This window comes from Siniperca chuatsi, linkage group LG5, assembly GCF_020085105.1.
Source record: "Siniperca chuatsi isolate FFG_IHB_CAS linkage group LG5, ASM2008510v1, whole genome shotgun sequence".
Lineage (NCBI taxonomy): Eukaryota > Metazoa > Chordata > Actinopteri > Centrarchiformes > Sinipercidae > Siniperca > Siniperca chuatsi.
The window spans coordinates 17,787,680-17,809,626 of record NC_058046.1 but is presented as its reverse complement, the minus strand read 5'-3'; the positions used below and the strand labels follow the sequence as shown (position 1 = coordinate 17,809,626).

At 42.5% G+C, this 21,947-nt stretch overlaps 1 protein-coding gene across 1 annotated transcript; it reads right to left on the bottom strand.

The window, feature by feature from the left end:
* Nucleotides 1-126: 126 nt before the first annotated feature.
* Nucleotides 127-21,727, bottom strand: epg5 (ectopic P-granules autophagy protein 5 homolog (C. elegans)). Its single transcript, XM_044196788.1, has 46 exons — nt 21,304-21,727; nt 21,023-21,200; nt 19,884-20,522; nt 18,899-19,159; nt 18,598-18,796; nt 18,320-18,456; nt 18,121-18,228; nt 17,958-18,031; nt 17,693-17,801; nt 16,787-16,901; nt 16,558-16,708; nt 16,293-16,448; nt 16,047-16,204; nt 15,616-15,767; nt 15,154-15,294; nt 14,867-15,028; nt 14,660-14,782; nt 14,279-14,541; nt 14,037-14,177; nt 13,762-13,906; nt 13,114-13,311; nt 12,823-12,930; nt 12,600-12,722; nt 12,182-12,348; nt 11,842-12,078; nt 11,624-11,747; nt 11,338-11,482; nt 10,922-11,093; nt 10,588-10,750; nt 10,341-10,483; nt 10,041-10,197; nt 9,582-9,776; nt 9,266-9,479; nt 8,388-8,575; nt 8,022-8,229; nt 7,842-7,917; nt 7,378-7,481; nt 7,100-7,275; nt 6,443-6,667; nt 6,143-6,352; nt 3,328-3,472; nt 2,985-3,227; nt 2,399-2,612; nt 2,067-2,285; nt 1,838-1,952; nt 127-1,740 (listed from the first exon to the last, which is right to left on the bottom strand). Exons 2-46 carry the CDS (start codon nt 21,074-21,076, stop codon nt 1,558-1,560), a joined length of 7,740 nt encoding a protein of 2,579 aa, XP_044052723.1. The 5' UTR covers nt 21,077-21,200; nt 21,304-21,727; the 3' UTR covers nt 127-1,557.
* Between the last annotated feature and the right edge of the window lie 220 nt (nt 21,728-21,947).

Genomic DNA, 21,947 nt, shown 5'->3' with positions numbered 1-21,947 from the left:
TGTGCAGCCCAGCTCTGTAGCTCCCTCCTCCAGCAGCTCTCAAGACCCATTCCTGATCACTGACTCATAAAAAAGAAATGCTTTTGACATTAACAGTCGCCACATAACACAGGCAATAACGCAAGCTTCAGGCTGCAGCAGTGCGGCACGATTATTATTAAGATGGCACAGAGCAACAGAAGTGAACTGACACGGGTAATTAAAATGTGAAAACTATCTTGGATGTACAGTACAGAGGTCTGATAAATCTGAATTACAATCTGCCTTTATCCACAAATAACCAATATGTACCACGATTTGCATATAAAAGTCCAGTTACATGACGTCCCTGCTGTTTTAGTAACACCAACGGCGGCAGTAACTTGTATTACACTGCATACACTACTTTATAAGGAAGCCAAGTGGAGTGGCACAGTGTAAGTGGTACTTAGTGTATCTTCTAGTGCGTGTGCTTTTTCAGACTGCGGTTTTTGCACCTAACAGAGACAGATGAAACAACCAGAGTACATGGTCAAGAAGATTTAAGCAGATGAGCAAATGAAAATAACATCTCTTTGGCAGAAACAAGGAAAGCACTTCTGGCTAGACATAAAAATAATACTGGCAAATGTTCTGTTACTAAACATAATCACTTCATACAGGCAACCACTCTATTCATCTGTATGTGTACTATAGCAAGATTGAGAGATTTCAGATTGTAGCTAGATGCTAGCATCAAAAGCTGACATAAGGAGTTGTATCAGGCATTGACCCGTCTACCAGTTTCCTGGTATTTCTCCACCGCATTTTAAGAAGGTACCACTAAACATATAGGCCTATTAGATATGTCCTTCAACTTCTTCCCAATAATCTGTGGACCCTTCAACTTTTTTCTGTTAGATTGCAGATACAGGTGTGAAACTCACACCTGAAGCCCAATGTTGAATTCTGCTTCAATAACTATGTGCAACTTTCTCTAATAGAATAGAACAGATGTGTTGAAGACCAACAGGCAAGTTATATAAAAAGTGCTCATTCAAAGATAGTGTAATGGCGGGCTGAGTGACTTTAAAACAGTTGTTATTTTCTTATAATGAAGATTTCTTTGTTTCCCTGGCACAAAAGGGGGCATAAATAAAGAAAAACAACAACAACAACAAAAAAAAAATGTTGGAATCAGCATTGGATATTGGACAAATTGTTATTTTAAACATCGGTATCGGCCCAGAATTTCACAATTGGTGCATCACTAATAAAAAGCAACAAGGTATAAACATGAGAGGTGAAAGCATTAGAAAGATTAGAGGTTAGCATATAACATTTCTTATGCTTCAGTCAAAAAGTATTTTTCACGAATGCACACCGAGCTGTGATGAACAGTCAGTTTCTGTCACACAAAGCCCTCGCTGAGCAGACATGTAACTCTCGCTTATATAATAGCAATAGGGATTCAATACCAGTGTCACCACTTTAGATTGTGCTCCAGAAAGATTTTCTCCATGCAGAACAAAGGTTTACTGTGTTTGCCACAGAAGACGAACATCTTCTCGGATCATCTGCATGAGTGTCAGGTCATAGTTAACGGATAATGTGTAGGTATTTGAGGTCAGGGTATAGGAGGTTGGCTAGCAGGGCCAGCAGTCGGGGTCCATCTTTGAGACAGTGTCCTGGGTAGCGGATGAACTGGACAGCTTTATTCACAGTGTCCTCTAACTCAGCGTACTGCTTGTTGCTGGGCATGGCCTCCAGCATCCCCAACGTCTGCATTCACAGAAAAGACGAGAAATACAAGTTATTTTTAGGAGATAATTGCAGACTAGAAAATGAAAATACCGTATTTGCAGTTTTTGTTGCATACTTGCTGTGCTTTGGCAGAGAGCTGCAAGTCACTGGTGGGTTGGAGTCGAAGCTCGGTCTCTGATGGAAGCTGGACTGACAGGAATGCTGCCAGACTGCGTACCACAACCCTGAACCTGGATACACAGTAAGTATGCATTAACAGGTGGTTTATCAACAATGATATTTCTATTACAATCTACCTGGCCTACAAGTGTTTTGATCAGCTAGAAAAATGCATGTGAGCTTACCTATTAGAAACAGGAGACCTCTTTCCCAGGCCTATAGCTCCTAACAGTCCAGAGTTCAGTCTTTCTTCTCCCAGCTGAAGCAGCCTGGTTTGCAACCTCAACAGACCCATGACGACGCCTGACACTTCAGTCTGGCTTGCCTGCGGCTGCAGCTGCTCCGCTGACAGATTCAGCGCTTTGTGCCACCAAAGAAACAGCTTGGCTTCATCACCTGGACCACTGGACACACATAACACATCATAGCATGTAAAATAAACTCACAACACACACATGCTGACATGCTAAATGGACTTTTAAAAGCCATAAGAGGCATCCAAATGAAGGGTACAAACCTGGGGAAGACCTGATTTGTCCATGTGTTAATTAGAGCCAGAGACCTTCTCTCATTGGCTGCTGTGTATTCAGTGTTGAGGCGTTGCAGGATGAAGGCATAGAGCGTTAGGAAGCTGCCTCCTGATTGGCTCTCAGAGAGGAAGTCATCCACTGTGAGCTCTGGCACCTGCAGCGATGCCAACACAGGACCCCAACCTACAGACTCCTCCTCAGCTGAAATGAAAAACAGACAGTGGTTAAAAACAACATGAGAATCCTTGACATCACATTAAACTATCTATACTAAAAAGGGAGAAATTTAAAGGACTAAAACAACTTTTTGGGAAATTGGTCAATTTTAAACTTGTATGAGAAAGGACAGTCTGGCCTTAAATGTCTATCTTATGTAAGACAATAGTAGTTTATGTACAGTATATTAACATGTGCCTGGGTGGATATGCACAGGACAGAGATATCTACCAGAGGAGAACACTTTCCTCTTACTGTAACAGTAAGACGTAAACTGTACAAGATGACAACTTTCCAAAAAATAGTAATTGTAATCCTCAGTTAAATAAAATGGATGCCAAAAAGTACTTTGGTTACCGTGGTTGAAGTATGTTGTAATGCATGCCTCCATGATGCGCGTCATGTGCCGTACTGATGCTAGACAGCGGGAGCAAGCCGTGAGAAGAGGCAGAATAGGAAAGCCCCTCCCCTTCCTGTCCAGCCAGGTAATAACATGAGCAGCTAATGCCTCGCCTGTTGAGACACCGACTCCATTCAGCAAAGCCAGAGCATTGCTGAACAGACTGCAGAACGCCATGTGCCTCTGCTCCAAACCAGTCTCTGGAGAGGAAAAAGGAGGAAGTGGTACAATTGACGTGATTAAAGAATTTATTACTGATGGTTGATAATGTCGTTGAGGAAGATGGTGAGGACAACTCACCTGGTGGGTTGAATGTGACAACGCTCTCCAGGAGTGTCTCCAGCTGAGCCTCCAGGCTGCTGAGGCCGATGCTGCCTCCTTGCTCCAGAGTCACCAAAGACTGCACACACCAGCACATATATGCTTCAGCCTTCAGCGTCTCCTCCTGACAGATGGAAAGTAACAGAGATTATAGTTTTTTTGTTATATTATAGTTTAGTTTGTTTGGGTTAATGCTATACAGAAATAGATTAATGAATAAATACATAACTTTGTCATTTATAAAATATCATACATATTTTAAAAGATATTCCTAGGCACACAAGGAGAGTACTAACTAACCAAGAGTTCCTGCCCCTTAAAATAGTTAAATGTCAAAGTACTATTTAGACATTGTCTCACAAGTAGAATTTAGCCATTATTTGGATTCTCTCAATTAATATTTTAGCATTATATCATTTATCAATTATTACAGGGTTATATGCAATTTATCTTATCCAAAAATACATTTTTTCAAGTAAAGAAGAAATGGCTGCCAAACTTGCAGTAAACTATGTTACTAAAGAAATAAATAAATAAAATCTGACAGTATCTTACAGTAACTTTCATGTTTTATGGTGTATGAATGTATCTAATTTCCACAGCTTTTCAGGCATATTTTTTATATAATTAGTAGAACCCATGTTTGACAGCAATACTATTTTTAGGAATGGTAAAGAATTGGTCAAATTAAAGAGAAAACACATACGTTGGATCTTAGAGCGGTCCTGTGTACAGTATAGCTTGAAATGGTTACTGTATAGATTCTGCCAAAATCTGTCTACTTTGGAACATTATTAAGAGCTGTATAAAACTGCCTTCTGCTGCTCTACATCAGCTGTAAAGATTTAAGTGTTACATTTAATGTAATTTGGCTGACTGATACAGAGCTGGCAAAGAAAACTGACATGTCTAAATCTAAATTTAAGGCTGATGTTCCAAACCTCCCACTTTTACACAAGATGTACAGTGGTGTGCAAAAGTGTTTGCCCCCTTCCTGATTTCTTTTTTTTGTTTGTTTGTCACACTTAAATGTTTCAGATCATCAAACAAATTTAAATATTAGTCAAAGATAACACAAGTAAACACAAAATGCAGTTTTTAAATGAAGGTTGTTATTATTAAGGGAAACAAAAGCCAAACCTTCATGGCCCTGTGTGAAATAGTGATTGTCCCCTAAACCTAATAACTGGTTGGGCCACCCTTAGCAGCAACAACTGCAATCAAGCATTTGCAATAACTTGCAATGAGTCTTTTACAGTGCTGTGGAGGAATTTTGGCCCACTCATCTTTGCAGAATTGCTGTAATTCAGCCACATTGGAGGGTTTTCGAGCATGAACTGCCTTTTTAAGGTCATGCCACAGCATCTCAATAGGATTCAGAGGTGGACTTGCTGGTGTGCTTTGGATCATTGTCCTGCTGCAGAACCCAAGTTCGCTTCAGCTTGAGGTCACGAACAGATGGCTGGACATTCTCCTTCAGGAGTTTTTGGTAGACAGCAGAATTCATGGTTCCATTTATCACAGCAAGTCTTCCAGGTCCTGAAGCAGCAAAACAGCCCCAGACCATCACACTACCACCACCATATTTTACTGCTGGTATGATGTTCTTTTTCTGAAATGTAGTGTTACTTTTACGCCAGATGTAATGGGACACACACCTTCCAAAAAGTTCAGCTTTTGTCTCGTCAGTCCACAGAGTATTTTCCCAAAAGTCTTGGAGGTCATCAAGATGTTTTCTGGTAAAAATGAGACGAGCCTTAATGTTCTTTTTGCTCAGCGGTGGTTTTCGTCTTGGAACTCTGCCATGCAGGCCATTTTTGCCCAGTCTCTTTCTTATGGTGGAGTCATAAACACTGACCTTAACTGAGGCAAGTGAGGCCTGCAGTTCTTTGGATGTTGTTGTGGGGTCTCTGAATGGCTGAAGAAGAACAAAATGAAGACTTTGGAGTGGCCTAGTGGAGATAAGTTGAGCAACTGTTTGCAAATGTTTATTCAACATCTGTTGCATAATAGCCGAACCTTATATGGATTCAGATGTGAATTTGATACAGCATTCTAGTGAGGCTGACAGACGAAGAAGAACAAAATGAAGACTTTGGAGTGTCCTAGTCAAAGTCCTGACCTGAATCCTATTGAGACGCTGTGGCATGACCTTAAAAAGGCAGTCCATGCTTGAAAACCCTCCAATGTAGCTGAATTACAACAATTCTGCAAAGTTGAGTGGGCCATTTTGTGTTTACTTGTGTTATCTTTGACTAATATTTAAATTTGTTTGATGATCTGAAACATTTAAGTGTTACAAACATGCAAAAAAATAAGAAATCAGGAAGGGGGCAAACACTTTTGCACACCACTGTACCTGTCTGGGGAAGTGGAGATATAGGAGATGCATGAATTCTGAATTCAGCTGTTCATATTTAGTATCTCCATTCACCCTATACATTGACTCAAATTAATCATTGACTTAAATCTCAGCTGTAAGTGGCTAAATAATTTTTCATTCATTCATTTATGGAGTTACGAATGAATGTAGTGCCCAATTTATAAAAAATAAAAATAAATGTCAGATATACTGCATGTATGCTAAATCATCAGTGGGTATGTTCTGTGATACATTTCTGGGCTTGAAACCTTGACTGGGCTGCCACCTACTACATACAGAACTTTAAGTTTGGGAGATTAAACCAACGTTAATGTACTGTAGCTATAACTCGATCTAGACCTTAAGAGGTTCAGGATGCCTTAATACATCTGTAATTTGACTTGTAAGACAAACAGTACTGTATTGTCTAACCCTGTGTGGAACTTCATTAGGGTAGGGGTGGAGCCCAGCAGCACTACGCAGTGATTTCAGCAGCAGCTGAGGCGCAGAATCAGCACTGAGCAGCAAGGAGGGAGGGTAGTGGGTGCTGACATATCCCAGAATGCCCTGGTATGAGGACAGGTCCAGATGGTGCCAGGGCAGAGAGGTGGACTGGACCAATAGACTGAGTAGAGGTGAGTCCTGGAGGTGGAGGAGGAGAAAAATTAAGAATAAACAAAGAAGGGACAAAAGGTCTGAGCCTGATGTGAAACCAAAATATTCTCAACTTACCTGCTGACTCAGGATTTGTTCCTCCTTTGCCAGAAAAACTAGCATGTATAGTAGATAGACTAACATGGTGTGTGACTCGTTCTGAGTACCCATGTCTGGTAGAGTTGGATATGTTGTAGAGGTGGGGGGCGTCTGTAAGTGGTCACTTAGGACGCTGACCCAGTTAACTTCACATAACACCTCTCCAAGAAAGAGGAAGCAACTCTTGGGACTTCCTCTCTCCACCTGCAGGCACCAGGAAGGCGAGAAAATAAACAAAAATCCACTTTGTCAAAACACAGAACTACAAACAAATCAAATGTCTTGGGTCTCAAGTGACTGTACTGGGAATATTTACTACTTCTGATTAAACATTATACGTTTGACTCCTTGACTACTTAATTTAAGATGCACATTTATGGCTAAATTGATAATCCAGTTATCTTGAAAGTAATCAGAATACCCTAACTATAAATCTGTTGCGGGTCATGAGAGACAGGAGCTTGTTTCCAGGAACACGGTGTTGATACTAAAATTACAAGAAGTTAGGCTAATAATAGGAGCGAGGGGCCAAGGACCCAGGTCTCAAATTAACAAGCTCCCCTGTGTCATGCATGTCTAGACCAGTGTGCAGTGTTGGGGGTCAGGGGTTAGGAGTCGGAGGGTGGAGTGTCTCACACTGAAAAGCTGCTCCATTAGCTGAGTGTCAGGGTGCAGGTGTCTCCAGAGCAAGCTGCGGAGGTGTGTGTGGTACAGGTAGAGAAGGTACTCGGGTGTACGGGGAGAGGTGCAGCTCTCGCAGTACTGCATCATACACAGCCACAGTGCACCTCTCTGGCCGGGGAGCAGACGATCTGCAAGATCCACACAAAGTTGTAAATAACTTTAACAATACAGACAAAGAGTAGCAGCACTTAAAACACTCACGTCTGAACACAGGACTGCTGGGAACCCACCTCTGAATTTGTGATGCAGTGTGTCAGTGAGTTGAGCGTACAGGCCAACCAGACATCCTGCCGCACTCGCATCTGTCTCCAGCCAGGGGTAACACTTGAGGTTACTGAGACAAAGAGACACTGATATTGACATTCTCTTTGCTTTTTTCCATTTTCTTCACCCTGGAAAGCAACTGCTCTCTCCGTGTATCGATCAAGAGAATCACAGTACAAACCTCTGGCCACACGAGAGACTTAACTGTGACGTGGTAGACTTATAACTCACACTCAGAAGTAAATATCTAATGTTTTCTTTTCTCTCTGAGCAGTGTCGTGTTTGTGGTTTATTTTGTGTAATGTATAGTGTGCTTCAGAAATTTAAAAAAACCTCTCTGGAGTCTGTGCTCACATCTGTCTCACTGACAACAGTTCCCCACCATCTAAAACCAATGAATGGCAGAGAGCTGAGGGTATGCTATCCTTACCCGCCATCATCGGTGTCCAGAGGAAAGATCCAAGGCTTAAACAACTTCACAATCTTACTGTGTAGGTCTTGCAGAGCTGTGAGAGTGCAAGATACATTTCACTTCCATAACGACATAACAAAGCATATGCACAAATCAGATGAATTGTATTAATGATCTAAATTGAAATTTGACAAATACCTTTCATTACTTTGCTGCTGCCCACTGACTCTCTGGCACAGCTGCTGAGCTGCACGTTGATTAGACAACCAATCAAATGGTCCCAGAAGGAAACAACCTCACTAATGTAGGGAGTCCAGGCTGAGTAGAGGCCGAAGCTGCGGAGGTCTTGCTTACTGAGACGACTCCGCAGGAAGTAATCACTCAGCCAATCAACTGTCTCATCCACCTGTTAGCAACCAATAAAAAATAAATAAATAAATAAATCACACAGCGAGCAAGTTTGGATTAATAATGAATGTTTAAGCATCTTACCTGCTGCACATATGACATGTTAACTATTATCAGATAAAGAGGTTTGACTCTATTAAAAACAACATTAGTTACCTGCTGAGGGGAGAGGCTGATGGGGGACCTGTAGGCAGAAGCTGGGGGTCCGACAGCATGACCGGAGACATCAGTGGTGCTGAGGGCTTGTTCAGCTTTGCTCTTGGTATTGCGGGATGGAGGTAAGCAGCCCAGCACTCGCAGAGTCACCTTCCAGCACTCTGGACTCAGTAACTGGTTTGAGGAGCCTGATGAGGTTAAGAAATGCCTTTGATTGTTAGAGAAGTTGGAATTCAAATACCTAAATCCAATATTCTTGAAATAAAAACACTATATCAGATCTCATTTAGCATTTGTGCCTTCATTTGGAATCATTTTAATCTCATGGGGCTGTTAACAATAAACCCAAATTCTGTCTTGATAAAACACATAAATAGACACACACTAAGGCTATACCCTCCACAAATTTTCAACTCATACTTGATTCAGTGGATTGATGGAACGATTCAAATAACTTTAGTTTTGTTAATTAATTTCATCTTTTGTTGGTGGGAAGATGAGTAGGAGGCATTCTTTCAAAAAGATGAATGTGTTTTGATGAATCACTTGAATGAGCAACAGGACTTTTTTTTTTTTTTTTAACAGTCCTTGCTCCTAAGTAACATAACAGACAAAAAATTAAAATCTGCTGTTCAATGTGACAGATTCACCATCTCATGCACGTCTTTGCAAGTTGGTTTTCATTCTTAACTAGTGTGTTGTCTAATGTGGTCTAACCTTTCATTATGTGATGTTCTATTGGCAATTGTGCAAGGGAGATTTAAAAAATCGGAATTTGATTATTTGATTGAGTAAATGATTCAAACTGTGACTTTAAGAGTTAAGAATTATTTCATCAAATTCAATTGGGCAGCCTTTGTACACACACAAACACTTACTGGTCATAAGCAGACGCAGGCAGTCACTGTAGTGATCAGGGAAATGGTGGCGTAAAAGCCAGGTCCAGTGTTTGGTGAAAAGGTGAAAAGGTGTAAGAAGTTCAGGGTCAGGGTCTTGGCCGCAGACGCAGAGAGCTCCGTGGACCAACTCCAGCAAACGGGTTCTCTCCGAAAACACAGGATGGGCTTCATTCAGCCACTGGGACAAGTCAAACTATGGGGGGGGGGGACGGACGACAGAAGTGGTTACTGTAACTGGAGTTTTTTAGATTTATATAATATTTCTTCAATGTGTTGCATTTGTGTCTAGCCTAACCTTTGTGAGCAGCATGAAAATGACATCAGTACTGTCAATGTGTAAGGATGTCACCACGTCTTGGTAGAGAAAGACAAGCTGACTGGGTGCTGCGTTGGGAGTGAAGAAGGGGGAAATGAGTGGGCAAAGACGCCTGTGCTCCAGGATAGTCTTCAGGACACGGCCGCATTCCTCTGCATTGCCCTGGATAAACACCTAGACACAAAACAAGAAAGAACAATGCCAGTCAGTTCATTTAAGGAGTGTACAGAATGTGTAACAGAGAGTGAACCTGTGCCTTTTACCAATCACTTATGTCCAATTGGTTACAGCTGTGTCCTGTTTAATCCCTGAGCAACAGTGTTTCTGACTCAGGTTAACAAAGGTGAGGGACTTAATAACTTAACTTTGTCTGGGCATTGTAAATAAAGCTAAACAATGTTTGATATAAATCTTGTACCGCTATGTGTGTGTGCTCACCTGTCCCAGAATCTCCACACACGACGAGAGGTACTGGCGTGTTGGGGGATGTCGCAGTGTGTCTTCACATACATAAGAGACCACCTGATAGAAGGCAGACACGCCAACATGCTGCACTGCTGGTGATTTCTGTGCCTTGTACATATTCACCAGAGCCCTGAGCACATAAAAACAGTCCACGCATTAGTCAAAACATCCTTATTTTAATCACTTATTCCTCCCAAATGTGTTTGCAATTATATTTATTATGATGCAGTCATGTTCTTTTATTTTGGTAGCACTGCATCTGTTTATACTGACGTGATAAAGTTCTCTGTGTGGACAGCAGCCTGGGCCAGGCTTTGAGGTGGAGAAGCCATGGAATCGGTTTGAAGCTTCTTGATGTCCCTGCGCAGTGACGTTATCTGAGTCTGCACTGCCTCCTGTCTCTGGACACGCTCACACTACGTGGTTACAGAGACAACACACAAAAACATTATTAATAGATCACGGAAGAAATTCTAAAATGCGCAAAAATGTGGCTAGTATGCAGTTTTAGTGGTCATACTGTGACAGTGATGTTCGCCGGTCCCTGGCACGGCTGCCCTCCCTTCCCTTTACACTCCAGAGCCATGGTGACTTGCTCTGGTTGGTTCTTATACAGTAGAGGAAGGCTCTCCAGCAGCTCCTGCTCCATCGCCACCTGCTGGGCTTCGCGTGCCACTGCAATCCTGACACCAAGATGAATAAGTATTTAGTAATCAGTGCGTAGCTTTGTATATGTTTTGATGTGTGCGTTTGTGTGAGTACAAACAAGTCAGTGCATTTCTGTGTATGCATGTGTGCACTGTGTGCCATTGATGATGTGGAAATGTTTTAATGTTTGTATGATCTCCATGTACCTGGCCTGGTCCTGCAGGATGCTAAGGTCCTGCTGCACCATTTCAGCAGCAGCTTTAGAGTCAGTGAGGCAGGAGGTGGGAACTTCAGCTACCGGAGCCTTCTGCTGCAGCAGCTCTGGAGGTGGACGAGGAACTGGGTGCTTCTGCAGGTTGGACAGTATACGCTCCCTTGCTGCACACAGAGAGACACAAAACGGGATAAAACAGGATTATTGTTGGTGCAATATATTTAAAACTCCTGTCTACAGCCTGTATCTACAGTATATCAACTACTGCTAGATTTATGAATTTGTGTGCATTTATGTTCCTTGTGGTCATCATTATCAGACTTTTACATTTACCACTGCCCATCTGCTGAAGACCTTTACTTAATATTTTTAAGTATCAATTTTTGAGTATCAATTTTGGATCTGTACCATTGTTGAGACTGGTGTAGTCAATGAAGCCAGGGTTTTGGGCCTGCAAGAAGGTTGGCTCACTCTGCACCTTTTCCCACAGAGAGAGAACCTCTCTCTCATCATACTGCAGACGCTCCTGGTCCACATACTCCAGCCACAGTTCCTACAGCAAAACATGTCAACACAAATTCAAATGTATGAGCTACATGATATAACACACCACAAAGAGATTTGACACACCTATTACAACCACTGTATCATATGTTTTTCATTCTTAAATTTACACACATAAAGACAAACCCACCTGCTGCCGCTGCATGACCTGTGCCAGTCTGTGTGGTTCATACTCGGGAGGAAGAGAGGGAAGGTACACCTCTTGCTTCTGCAGAGTCTCATCATCCAACCACACGGCAAATACACCAAACAACCTGTAGGCAACCAATCAGCTGAGATCTGAGAGCCTGTTAACACACTAATGGCTGCTACTACCTGCTATACAACAGGAAAGCATCAGTGACCTACCTGACCAGCTCTGTGTGTAGCTGAGGAGAAGTTAGGTAAGGGGGGCGGGGATTGTCTGGGCTTTCGTCGCCCTGGCTGTCTGGTGAAGGCGTGTGTGGTGGGGGCACCCTGAGGGCCTGGCTGGCAGCATGGTGAAAGTCAGACACCTCCTGTATTCGCTGTCTCAGGTCTCTGAGTAAAGCGGCCTGAGAAGAGGCCTGGAAGAACCTTCGGCCAATACATCCACCTGCAGCCAGCCTGGTGGACAACGCATACAAAAAGAGACATGGTTCCTTCACATGGATTCTGCCTATTTCCTGGTTTCCCTGGCTAGGAATAGTAACGTGTGTGTGCATCATACCCAAACTCAGGTCCTGGCTGTCTGAGGTAGAGCTGTAGGAACTTCTGCCAGACCAGAGGAAGGAGGGGGTGGTCAGGAGGCGTGGCAAAGGCCTGACACGCCCAGCGGTACACCTGCAGCCGCTGCAGAGATGGTGCTACCGGCAACTTCAGCCTCTGCTGCGCCTTCTGGCTCAGACACAGACACACTGTTAACACCATCTACATAGAGCACTTAGGATTATGAATCAGACTACTGAACAAGTAGTTGAAGTAGTTGAAGTCCTCAACATTTTGTCCTACACTTACTGTGTCCTGTATTGTGAAATGTCTTGTAAGTTCTCAGTGCCAAGTGATACTGAACGCTTGCTATAAATAACAGTAATCCTGATATTTCTACCTCAACAAAGGTACAACTTTTTGTCTATGTGTCTGTATACCTTTAAGGCTTGTTCTGGGGAAATGTTGGGCTCTGACAGGAGCTCATGTTCAACACAGCGTCTCAGCTGAGAATCTTCCTCAAACACGCCCTCCATGTTCAGCACCAGCCAGGCGAACCAAACCTACAAACACACAGACAACAACAAGTCTGTCAGGACTGAGAACTTTACCAGTGTGATCAATAGTACTTGCACATACTGTTGGTGCTTTGGGGACCCTTACCTCCACACTCAGGGATTGGCCCTCTATGAATGAGGGCGTGGCATTTCCAGCAATCCAGCCAACCAGAGAGGAGAGTAGACCCCGATCTCCGTGGTAACCCAAGGCATTCTGCGTGAAGTATGAAAATGGAAAAGTTTTCCTGATAGGAACATTTCACTGGTGACTCAGAGTTGGCATGCTTATTCATACTTTGGCACGGTACTAAAATTCAAAACTTAATGGGTTAAAGGTGACTCTGTACCTATAAGAGTTCCGTAATAATGCAAACCTCTAACATGACTAAGTAAATACCTTATGCTGTTGGTACAGAAGTTTCTGCACGCATTCCTCCTGATGGTGAGTGAATGCGGCACAGCAGATCTGATCCATGAGGAACAGGACTGTTTTGTCCCGGTACCACAGGTTCTGCTGAGTCAAAATCCCCACCCAGAACTCCAGCACTGCTGCAGCACCGACACGACTGGGCTGTGAACTATCCACCACATGACTCTAGAAGATAAAACACACATATATACATGTCCTCTTTGGAGAAGATGTATCGGCTAAAACAACTTACACTCATTTAACAAGATGTTTTTGCTTAAAAAATTGAGCCATCTTTTGTGTATTTTTTTGAATTTTTTTTGAGGAAATGTTGAGTGACTGGAGCCTATATCACTGGCTAAAGATGCAAATAAGCCCCATGCAGTTTATTTTGTGTACAAAGTAGCAGCATTTAAGTCAAATTTCAATGCTTTTCGTTTTGACTGCTGGCTTATGATATTACTGACACCTACACAAAGTAAAGACTTTGCGGTTTATTTCTAAATTTCTTCCATACCTACTAATTCTTATGTAATTTTCCATTTTTTCCTAACCATTATAAGAATCATGAATGTTAACAATTTTCTGTGATGGATGAAGACCTGAAATACATTATAAAAGCTTGTTGTGACGAACCTGAATGACACTGTTCAGCAGTCGGACATTGTCTCCATAGGTGTTTCCTGTGAGGAGTGGTGCTACCCGGTGAGTGACCTGCTGTGTCACACCTTGAGGACACACGCTGTCATACTGCAAAAACAACTGGATACAACTTACAAACCTGGCATAAACAGAGGGACGACATTAGAGCCAAGAGTAAATTTAAGTGTTGGAGATACAGTAGCTGCTATAATATATATCTTTCTTTCTGGTCTTTTATAGGCTGTGTGTGAAGTATGTATCTTTCTTACTGAGAGTTGTTGAGCAGGTAGAAGCTGAGAGGGTAGGTTGGGGGTAGGATGTTGTCCAGAAGATGCACAGCAGCTCTCAGGTGGCGAGACTGAATCAAACTCTTCAACAACCCAACTCCATCGGTACAAAAGTGTTCCAGACTGGAAAAACACAGAAAGAAAATCCACAGGAGATTAACTTCATTCAGATTCTAGATATAAATGAACCATAAGTATTAGGTATAGTGTGAGTGAGTACAAACCTATGTCCCACTGATGTCATGGCAATGGACAGGTAGCATCCAATAGGGATTCCTGCTTTTACAGCCCTGATAACAGAGTGCATGCTGGGAGTGTGTGTAAGCTCTGGAGGTGGGTTGGACGTCAAAGCAGGAACTGACCAGGCTCCTTTAGGGTTCTGGGCATTGCCATGGAGCTTTAGCCTTAGCAACAGCTGCCATGCCCACTGACTAAAGGATGCTTCAGGAGATACACCCAAACGAAGGACACTAGCAATATAAGACACCTGAAGGGAGAAAGTAAGAGAGAAAAAGATGAAAAAACCCACAAAGTAACGTTGGATGCAGTGATGAAGCCACGGTGGTTCACACTAAACGTCTGTGAGCAAAGAGTGGATGTGTCACCTGTTTGATTCCCTCTGATATGAGGCCACTGTACGGTTTGTCAGTAAGGTACTTCTGATAGGCTTCAGCCACCAGCAGAGCCACTTCACTATGGAGAGATGAAGACAGGGCCAAGGAGCCATCCTGCAGAGGAAACAGGTTGAACGACAAACTCACAATTGTACTCAAGATATCTGGACACATAACTTTTAATGCATCAATGACTACCTGTGTGTAACCCCAGTTCAGACCCTCCAGTATGACACAAGCTAGCCGGTTCTCCACAGCAGACAGGGGATGCTGGAGCAACCAGGCTCCGATCACACATATTTCCTGTGGCTGGGGCTGCCACAGACTCAGAGGTAGCTCTTTGCACAAGTACAGAGCCACCTAACAAACAAAAAACAAAAACTCATGAGTTCGAGCTCTGCCAAATTAGATATTTTCCTCTCAATGTAGTCAACGACACAGTTAAATATGCTAATGCGGCTGCTTAATAGAATAGCAATACCAACCATTCCTACGGTTTGTATGGTCTCTCTCAGTCTCTCCAGGAGCACAGAGATAACGTAGGGATGGACTGTTGCTATGGCTGCCAGCAAATCCCGCCCCACTTTAGAGTAAGTTTCTCTGGTAGACACACTCACATAAGACACCTGGAGCAAAAATAATAAAGAGATGTCAAAGAACAACATAGGTACTGTATGTTTTCTAACCAAGGGACCAGGGTGATGAATCTTTAACCAGTGTTATGTATCCTTGAAACTTTGTTTTCTCTATGCTACCCTCCTCAGTATTGGTTACCTTACCTCGGTTACCTACCTCTATATGATTTACACAGTGTCTTAATTCATGTAGTCTATATATAATATCTGAGTAATGCAGTAGCTTTGTTTTGGCATCTAAATGACTCTACATCGTATACATTTTTATACATGCCTCTTCTAGTATTTTCCCTCTGCATCTCCTTGTCATACCTGGTAAATCAGCAGAGTTATGGTTGTGATGAATGCAGGGTCTGAGTGCTGAGTTGGTGTGGCCATGTGTGCTAGCGCGGTGAGGAGGGAGATGCCATCAGAGCTGTTCACTTCACACAGCCAGTGCTCAAACTTCTCTTGGTGCTCTGGGTCTGTAACAGAGACATAAAGTAAAATAAGAGGGTGGCAACTGCCAACATCAGACTGAGAAGGATAATAAAACCCCTGTTTGTTAAGCAAGTTACGTAGTTTGAGAAAAGTTCAATTCAAAAGTGTGTGGGGCATTTTTAAAACTGCCTTAAAAATTGTGTTTAAGATACGTTCAGCTTTCAATATGATGATGAAACTGCCACATCCAAGCATTACTACAATGCAGATGATAGTTTCATTTTTTAGGATATGTTGTTCAGGGTAAGAGCGTATACTGGTACCTCTAAGTGCCTGAATGCAGGAAAGTGTGTCACTAGCAGTGCAGAGTGTTTCCAGTCCTGCTGTCTCTGCACGCTGCATAACATAAAGGACCCTCCACAGCATAGAGCTGGACAGAGTCCCATACGGCATCTCGGACATAAACAACCAAATTCCCAGCCTGTGAGAGAGGACCACAGAAAATAATTGTGAAGTCCATAAAGTAAATCATTTCCAGTAAAAACTGAAACTTGACGCCAATTCCTCACCTTTTGTTTCTGAGCACATGTAAAACAGCTCTTAGGAAGAGATAGTCGTATTCTAGCTGCAGTTTGTCCAAAGACAGAGAGTGTGAGCTGGATCCAGCAGCCCCAGTTAAACTCACATACTGGGCCCAGTGATCACTGACATAACACACTGTCATTCTGAGGAAAAATAGAGAACATTATGAATATTGAATGTTAAATACTGTATATGTAATTTGTTTATGTTTTCTGATGTTAGCAGCTTACTGTATATTATTGGTGCACTGACCGTATGATGTGTCCTATTCGTTTGACTAGCTGTCTGTATCGTGCCCTGTTGTAGGTTTGCAGTCCAAGAGCGAGAATTTCGATGAGTGAGGAAGCAAATCCAAAAACATGCATCATCTTCTGACTGGAATGGGCCTGGGGTTCATAAACACCTGAAGGGAAAGTGGTATGTCAGATCATACAGTAAGTGGTACAAACCAACAGACAGAAGGACAGACAGACTCCCTTACCCTGCTTGCTCATCCCCAGCATGTGTGAATAGAGCTGCTGGAATGGGAACTGGGTGAGCAGTGATATCAGATCCTCCTCACAGAGCAACAACCAACTGCTGTCTGGGTCCTCATCCTAAACACAGAGAGAAGAGAAGGGCAATGCAGTTAGAGGTTAAATGACCACAAACTGCACTCTTAGTCGTGAAAAATAAGTCATGACAGGCTCTATTTTACACTTGTTTAAACTGCCAACAGTTTTTTAAGGCAAGCTGCAAAGTGGAGGCTACTTACTTTTTTATATAAAATGTTAACAAAAGACCATTGTATTAAAAAATGTGAAAGTTTAAAATTTTTTATATAATACTTAAATTACAGTATCTTAAAATGTTCCTGCATTGCAAAATAATATGTTTCTTGAAGTGGTTCCTAAGCAACACATTAGTACTGGCAGCAGTCGTGGTTTTAAGCCAGACTGATATTTACACGGCCATGTTCATTTGGCACCTTTTATACAAAAGCTTTGAATGTGACTCAGCAGGTCAGAACAAAGATCAGAACATTCTGATTCATAAATTCATCATCTGCAAACCTCAATGACACATCACATTTTCTTGAGGGACATACAGACTGGGGTTTTTTTTACATAACAGCATCACAATCAGTGAAGGAAAACAAAACAGATACTGATTTTACCAGGAAAATAAAATTAACTTAAGTTTTCTACGTATCTTCCCATGCAATCATGTAGAAAAAAATTGATTGGTTATTTGGTTTTTATTTTTAACAGCTTTCACTTCCATCCCATATACGCACACGTGAAATTGTCTAACATATTAACGTACCCCTATTTTTTAGATAATTCTTTGTTTAGTGGAGGTTTTGTTTCTTTTCTTAAAATGCAGTCATTGTTTTCCCTACACATACCTCTTCTCCCCCTTCATCCACTAGTGTCCAGTTGCCAGACTCAGGTCCAGAAGCTGCTGAGCTCTGGCTGTCACATGGTTTCAGATGTCCCAGAAACTCTGCACGGTGTCTGAGGCAAAACATAGAAGCCATTGGTTAGAGATGCGTGGTTGTTAGACCAAGATGACCTGGATTCTCATGGAAAACCAAAGACATAAAGCTAGAGTGTACAGTTCACAGTCACTGGGTAAGAAAGCGTATTTGCTAAAGGGGCTCCTATATTTACTTGGCAGGCGACATTAGGACGGCCAGAGCTTGCATAAAGTGCTGCACTCCATAGGTGTTCCTCCAAACTTGAATCTGAGGCAGAAATTGAGAAGAAAACTCCAGTCAGTATGTATAACCATTGGCATGACAACAATAAATGAAAGAATGTGTCCCTAACTAACCTGAAGGAAGGGTGCAGCCCACTTGCCAACCCCGGCAGGACAGCACAGAAGATGGCACAGCAAGTAGAGGTGCTCTCCTGACCCTCCAACATGTAGCAGGACTGCCACCTGGAGAGTGGACCAGAGCCATTTGAGGAAACCCAACAACAAAATACCTCGACCAACATGGAGTAAGAAAAGTGGTAGAGTGTGTGTATACCAGTCTCTCCAGCCAGTGATGGACGTCTGTCTGGAACTGTGTGTCATCCAGGACTCTACGTGTGAAGCTAAACAGAACGCTGATGGCCTCTTTCAAGGGTTGGAGAGAACAAGGCTGTGTTTGGCTGCCAGAACAATCTGATAACAAAAACAAACAAATGTAAAACTGATGTAGGGTATGTACTTAATATTAGTATTGTGCATGAGAGGCATGTTTGTAACAGGCATGTTAAGGCTTCAAGTTAATTAGAATTAGCCACCACCAGTACAGTCTCTCACCTTTTAGTAGATGATACAAGTATGATTCGACCTGTACACGTGACAGCAGAGCAGTATACGCATGTAATGCCACCTTCTGATGGAGCAGCTCACTACGAGCTTCAAACAGTCTCCTCAGCTCAGCCAGCACACTCTGACTGAACTCTGCCTGCTGGAAGCGGTGGTACCCACACACCTTAGACTGATCTGCACACACACCCTGTAGGGAAGAAATTATATTAAAAATGTCATTACAGCAGAATACCATTTGTTAGTAGTTCTCTCTACACACTATATTTCTGCTTTGTTTTAACTACCACACCTGAAGTGTAAGCTGTTCATCTCTGAAGCTCCAGAGACGATTCTGTGTGCTCTTGCAGTCAGACGACTGTGTATGTAGCTGTGTGTGTGACTGTGTCAGCTGTCTACGACAGCGCCAGTAGTTCTGCAGCAGTTCGGTCAGTTCGTGGTTCTCCTGCCGGGCGAGAGTACAGAACTGGGCTGCACACACTTCAACACCCTCTAACCAAGCTCGCAAACCTCCGCCTGGCTCCCAGACACTCAGCTGCTCCAGTGAGAACGGCTGCAGTAGAAAAACATGAGGTGAGAGAGGTTATCTCACATGTTAATGCATGTATATGTGTAAGGGCACAATTAATGTAGTCACTTAATAATGTTATTATCTGGGTCTGGGCAATATTGACAAAATCAAATATCACAATATTTTGACCATATACCTTAATGTTTATATATATACATATTAATATAATGTTGGGGAAATTTTGTAGAAAGAAAATCACTAATAACGTGGATACCATGACAGGTACAGTAGCAGCAATTATTGTTGACTCTACTAGAACAGTCGACTAAGCTACAGCCACTTCATAAACATAAAACTTAAATTCAACCTATATCATCACAACACAATAACCATAACCATACGACAGTTAGCTATTCTCATGTTAATATGTTGCTAGGTTGTGGGAAATTTCAGTTAAATGTACCAACAGATTAAAAAGTCTGCTGAAATGGTGAATTCATGTGCAACTGCATTAGAAAAATTACTTATTTGATCAGAAGTTTTGTGAAGCTTGTGAATGCTATTTTGCCACCACCAATACATTCTCAATCTTTTAGAAACACAGAGAAATTATAAAGCACTGACTTTTAAGTGTTGTTTCGGGGGGAAAACACTGATGGTCTTTCAATACTGTGGTGTTCCACTGTTCTTTTTCCATTTGAAAAAAACAACCAAAACACAACTGTACTCAATCTAACTTAATGTTATCTCTTTTGTATGAGATTACCTGAATTTCTGGAGCTGTTTTAGATAATTCTGGGTAGAGTTTGCTCCTCGAAAGTTCAGCTACAGAATCCAGAGGCTGCAAACTTAGAGGGGAAGATTCCTGCTCAGGAAGTGCCAACACTGCAGGTCCCTTTTCCCTATTTTTCACAGCTTCCTCACAGAGCTGTATCACAGGACTCTCCTCCAGTGCTGGGAGAGACGGGTACAGTGCAGGGACACTCGGGGCATGTGGGATCTGAAACTGAGTTGAAACACATGGCTGATTCCATGACTGTGTGTCTTTTACCAACTCATTGGTCTGTGCTGCAACTTTAAACTCAGCCTCCTGAGCTGCTGCTCCACCACCCTCCCCTGTCAGATGCACTGTATCCTGTGATGTCAGAGTTGACTGTAAAGTCTTAGTTGACACTGATGTGGATAAAGTATGTGATGAGGAGGTCTGCTGTTTCTCAGAGGGCAGATCTGATGACTGTGCTGTGGTCTCAGGGGGCTGAACAGGGTCCTGCTGCTCCTCCTCTGCTTCCTGATCCTGAAGACTGAGGGGGATGTCAGTGAAGCCAGAGGTGGAGGACTCATCACAGACAGCGGAGGGAGCTGTGGCTCTTTTGTCGTCCTCTGCCTGCTTTTGCTTCCCGACCAGCTGAAAACATAAAACAACAATCACGGGTAAAATTAATTTTCCTTGGTTAACTGAGTTGTCCAGTATCCACTGCCCTAGTTTTCTACATGTAACAAAGGGCATGTGACTACAGAGCAAACATTATGATGAATGTGGCAAAAATAATTATAACAATTATGATGTCTCAGCACAGTGTCCCAGTGATTAGTTCTGCCATTTAAAATCAAGATTTTGTATTCGTTTTTGGGCCCTAGGCCTTTATTTGAAGTTTCCATGTTTTGCAAGTTTTGTAGTTTCCTAGTTTTCCCAATTTCTAAAGAAATAAAAGTACGTTGGATTGGATACTCTAAACTGTCCATAGTTGTGAGAAGGAGTGTGTTTATAACTGTCTTGTTCTGTGATGGACTGGAGAGACCTGTCCTGTCTCAAGGCCAATGGAATGGGCCTTCCACCTGTGAACCTGTGTAAAGCAAGGAGCAGAAGAAGGCGAAGAGTGACTGTAAGGGACTTGGTTTAATCACCTGTGATTTTCCGCTGGTTTTTGCCTTGGTCTTCTTTGGTCTTACAGCCTCCATCTTATCTTGTCTGCTCACACCAGCTTTTTCCACAACTCAGATCACATTGACAAACAGGTGACTGAGGTGTCTCCTGGCGGAAACGACGCTGATCAGCTGAAAACGAACAGTCCTCAAACGTAAACTAGATACACACAAACAGCAACCATTAGCTGGGATGGCTAGCGAGCTCTATCCTTTGATAAGCAGCTAACGTTAGTGGCTGGCTGTGTTGTCAAGATAAACACCTGTCACGGATTGTAAACAAAACACTCCGGTATGGCCCGTTGAGAAAAGTCACTGGAGAAGGATAGCAAGGCAACAACTGGCATGTCTCTTAGCGTAGGCATAATATCCAGAGAATACATTTTAGGAAAACAAAACCAGCTTGTGATTTAATTTCTGATGAAACTCTACTTAGCTACACAACTGAAGACGCTCTATCAATACTAAGCTAAGCTAACGCATAGCTCTTAGCTTGTTACGCTGTCTTTCTCCTCAGTAATTTATTCACCAGCGGCTCTACGTTTTCCATATTGTCGCTCAAATGATCGAAATAAGATGTCAAGTAAGTGACATGGGGTGGTAGCCCCATCCGCTGGTCAGCTGTTATTTGTTTTGTTTATTCCAGGAACTCAGCGAGCGATCACAATCTTTGATCACGTGACTACTCCACCTCTCTACGGAAAGCCAGAGAGCTCAAACTGTATCATACGCACCAAAAGTCACAGTGGCCGTTTACTGAGAGGTTACGGGTGAATGTCACTCATTATCTACTGAGTGTAATATGACTGTCTTGATACCTGGATGGAGTTATTAAAGACTAGTTTAATCCATCAATCAGATTTCAATACAGCTACACATTTTGTTTAACTGAGTACTGTATTTAGTT

Excerpts from the sequence above, each read along its gene's own strand:
- epg5 (XM_044196788.1), bottom strand. The coding sequence starts at position 21,076 with ATGGAGGCTGTAAGACCAAAGAAGACCAAGGCAAAAACCAGCGGAAAA. Across the intron at positions 14,783-14,866 it reads TGAACTGGGGTTACACACAG|GATGGCTCCTTGGCCCTGTC; the intron begins GTAGTCATTGAT and ends TTTCCTCTGCAG. Across the intron at positions 11,094-11,337 it reads CTACACCAGTCTCAACAATG|CAAGGGAGCGTATACTGTCC; the intron begins GTACAGATCCAA and ends CTCTGTGTGCAG.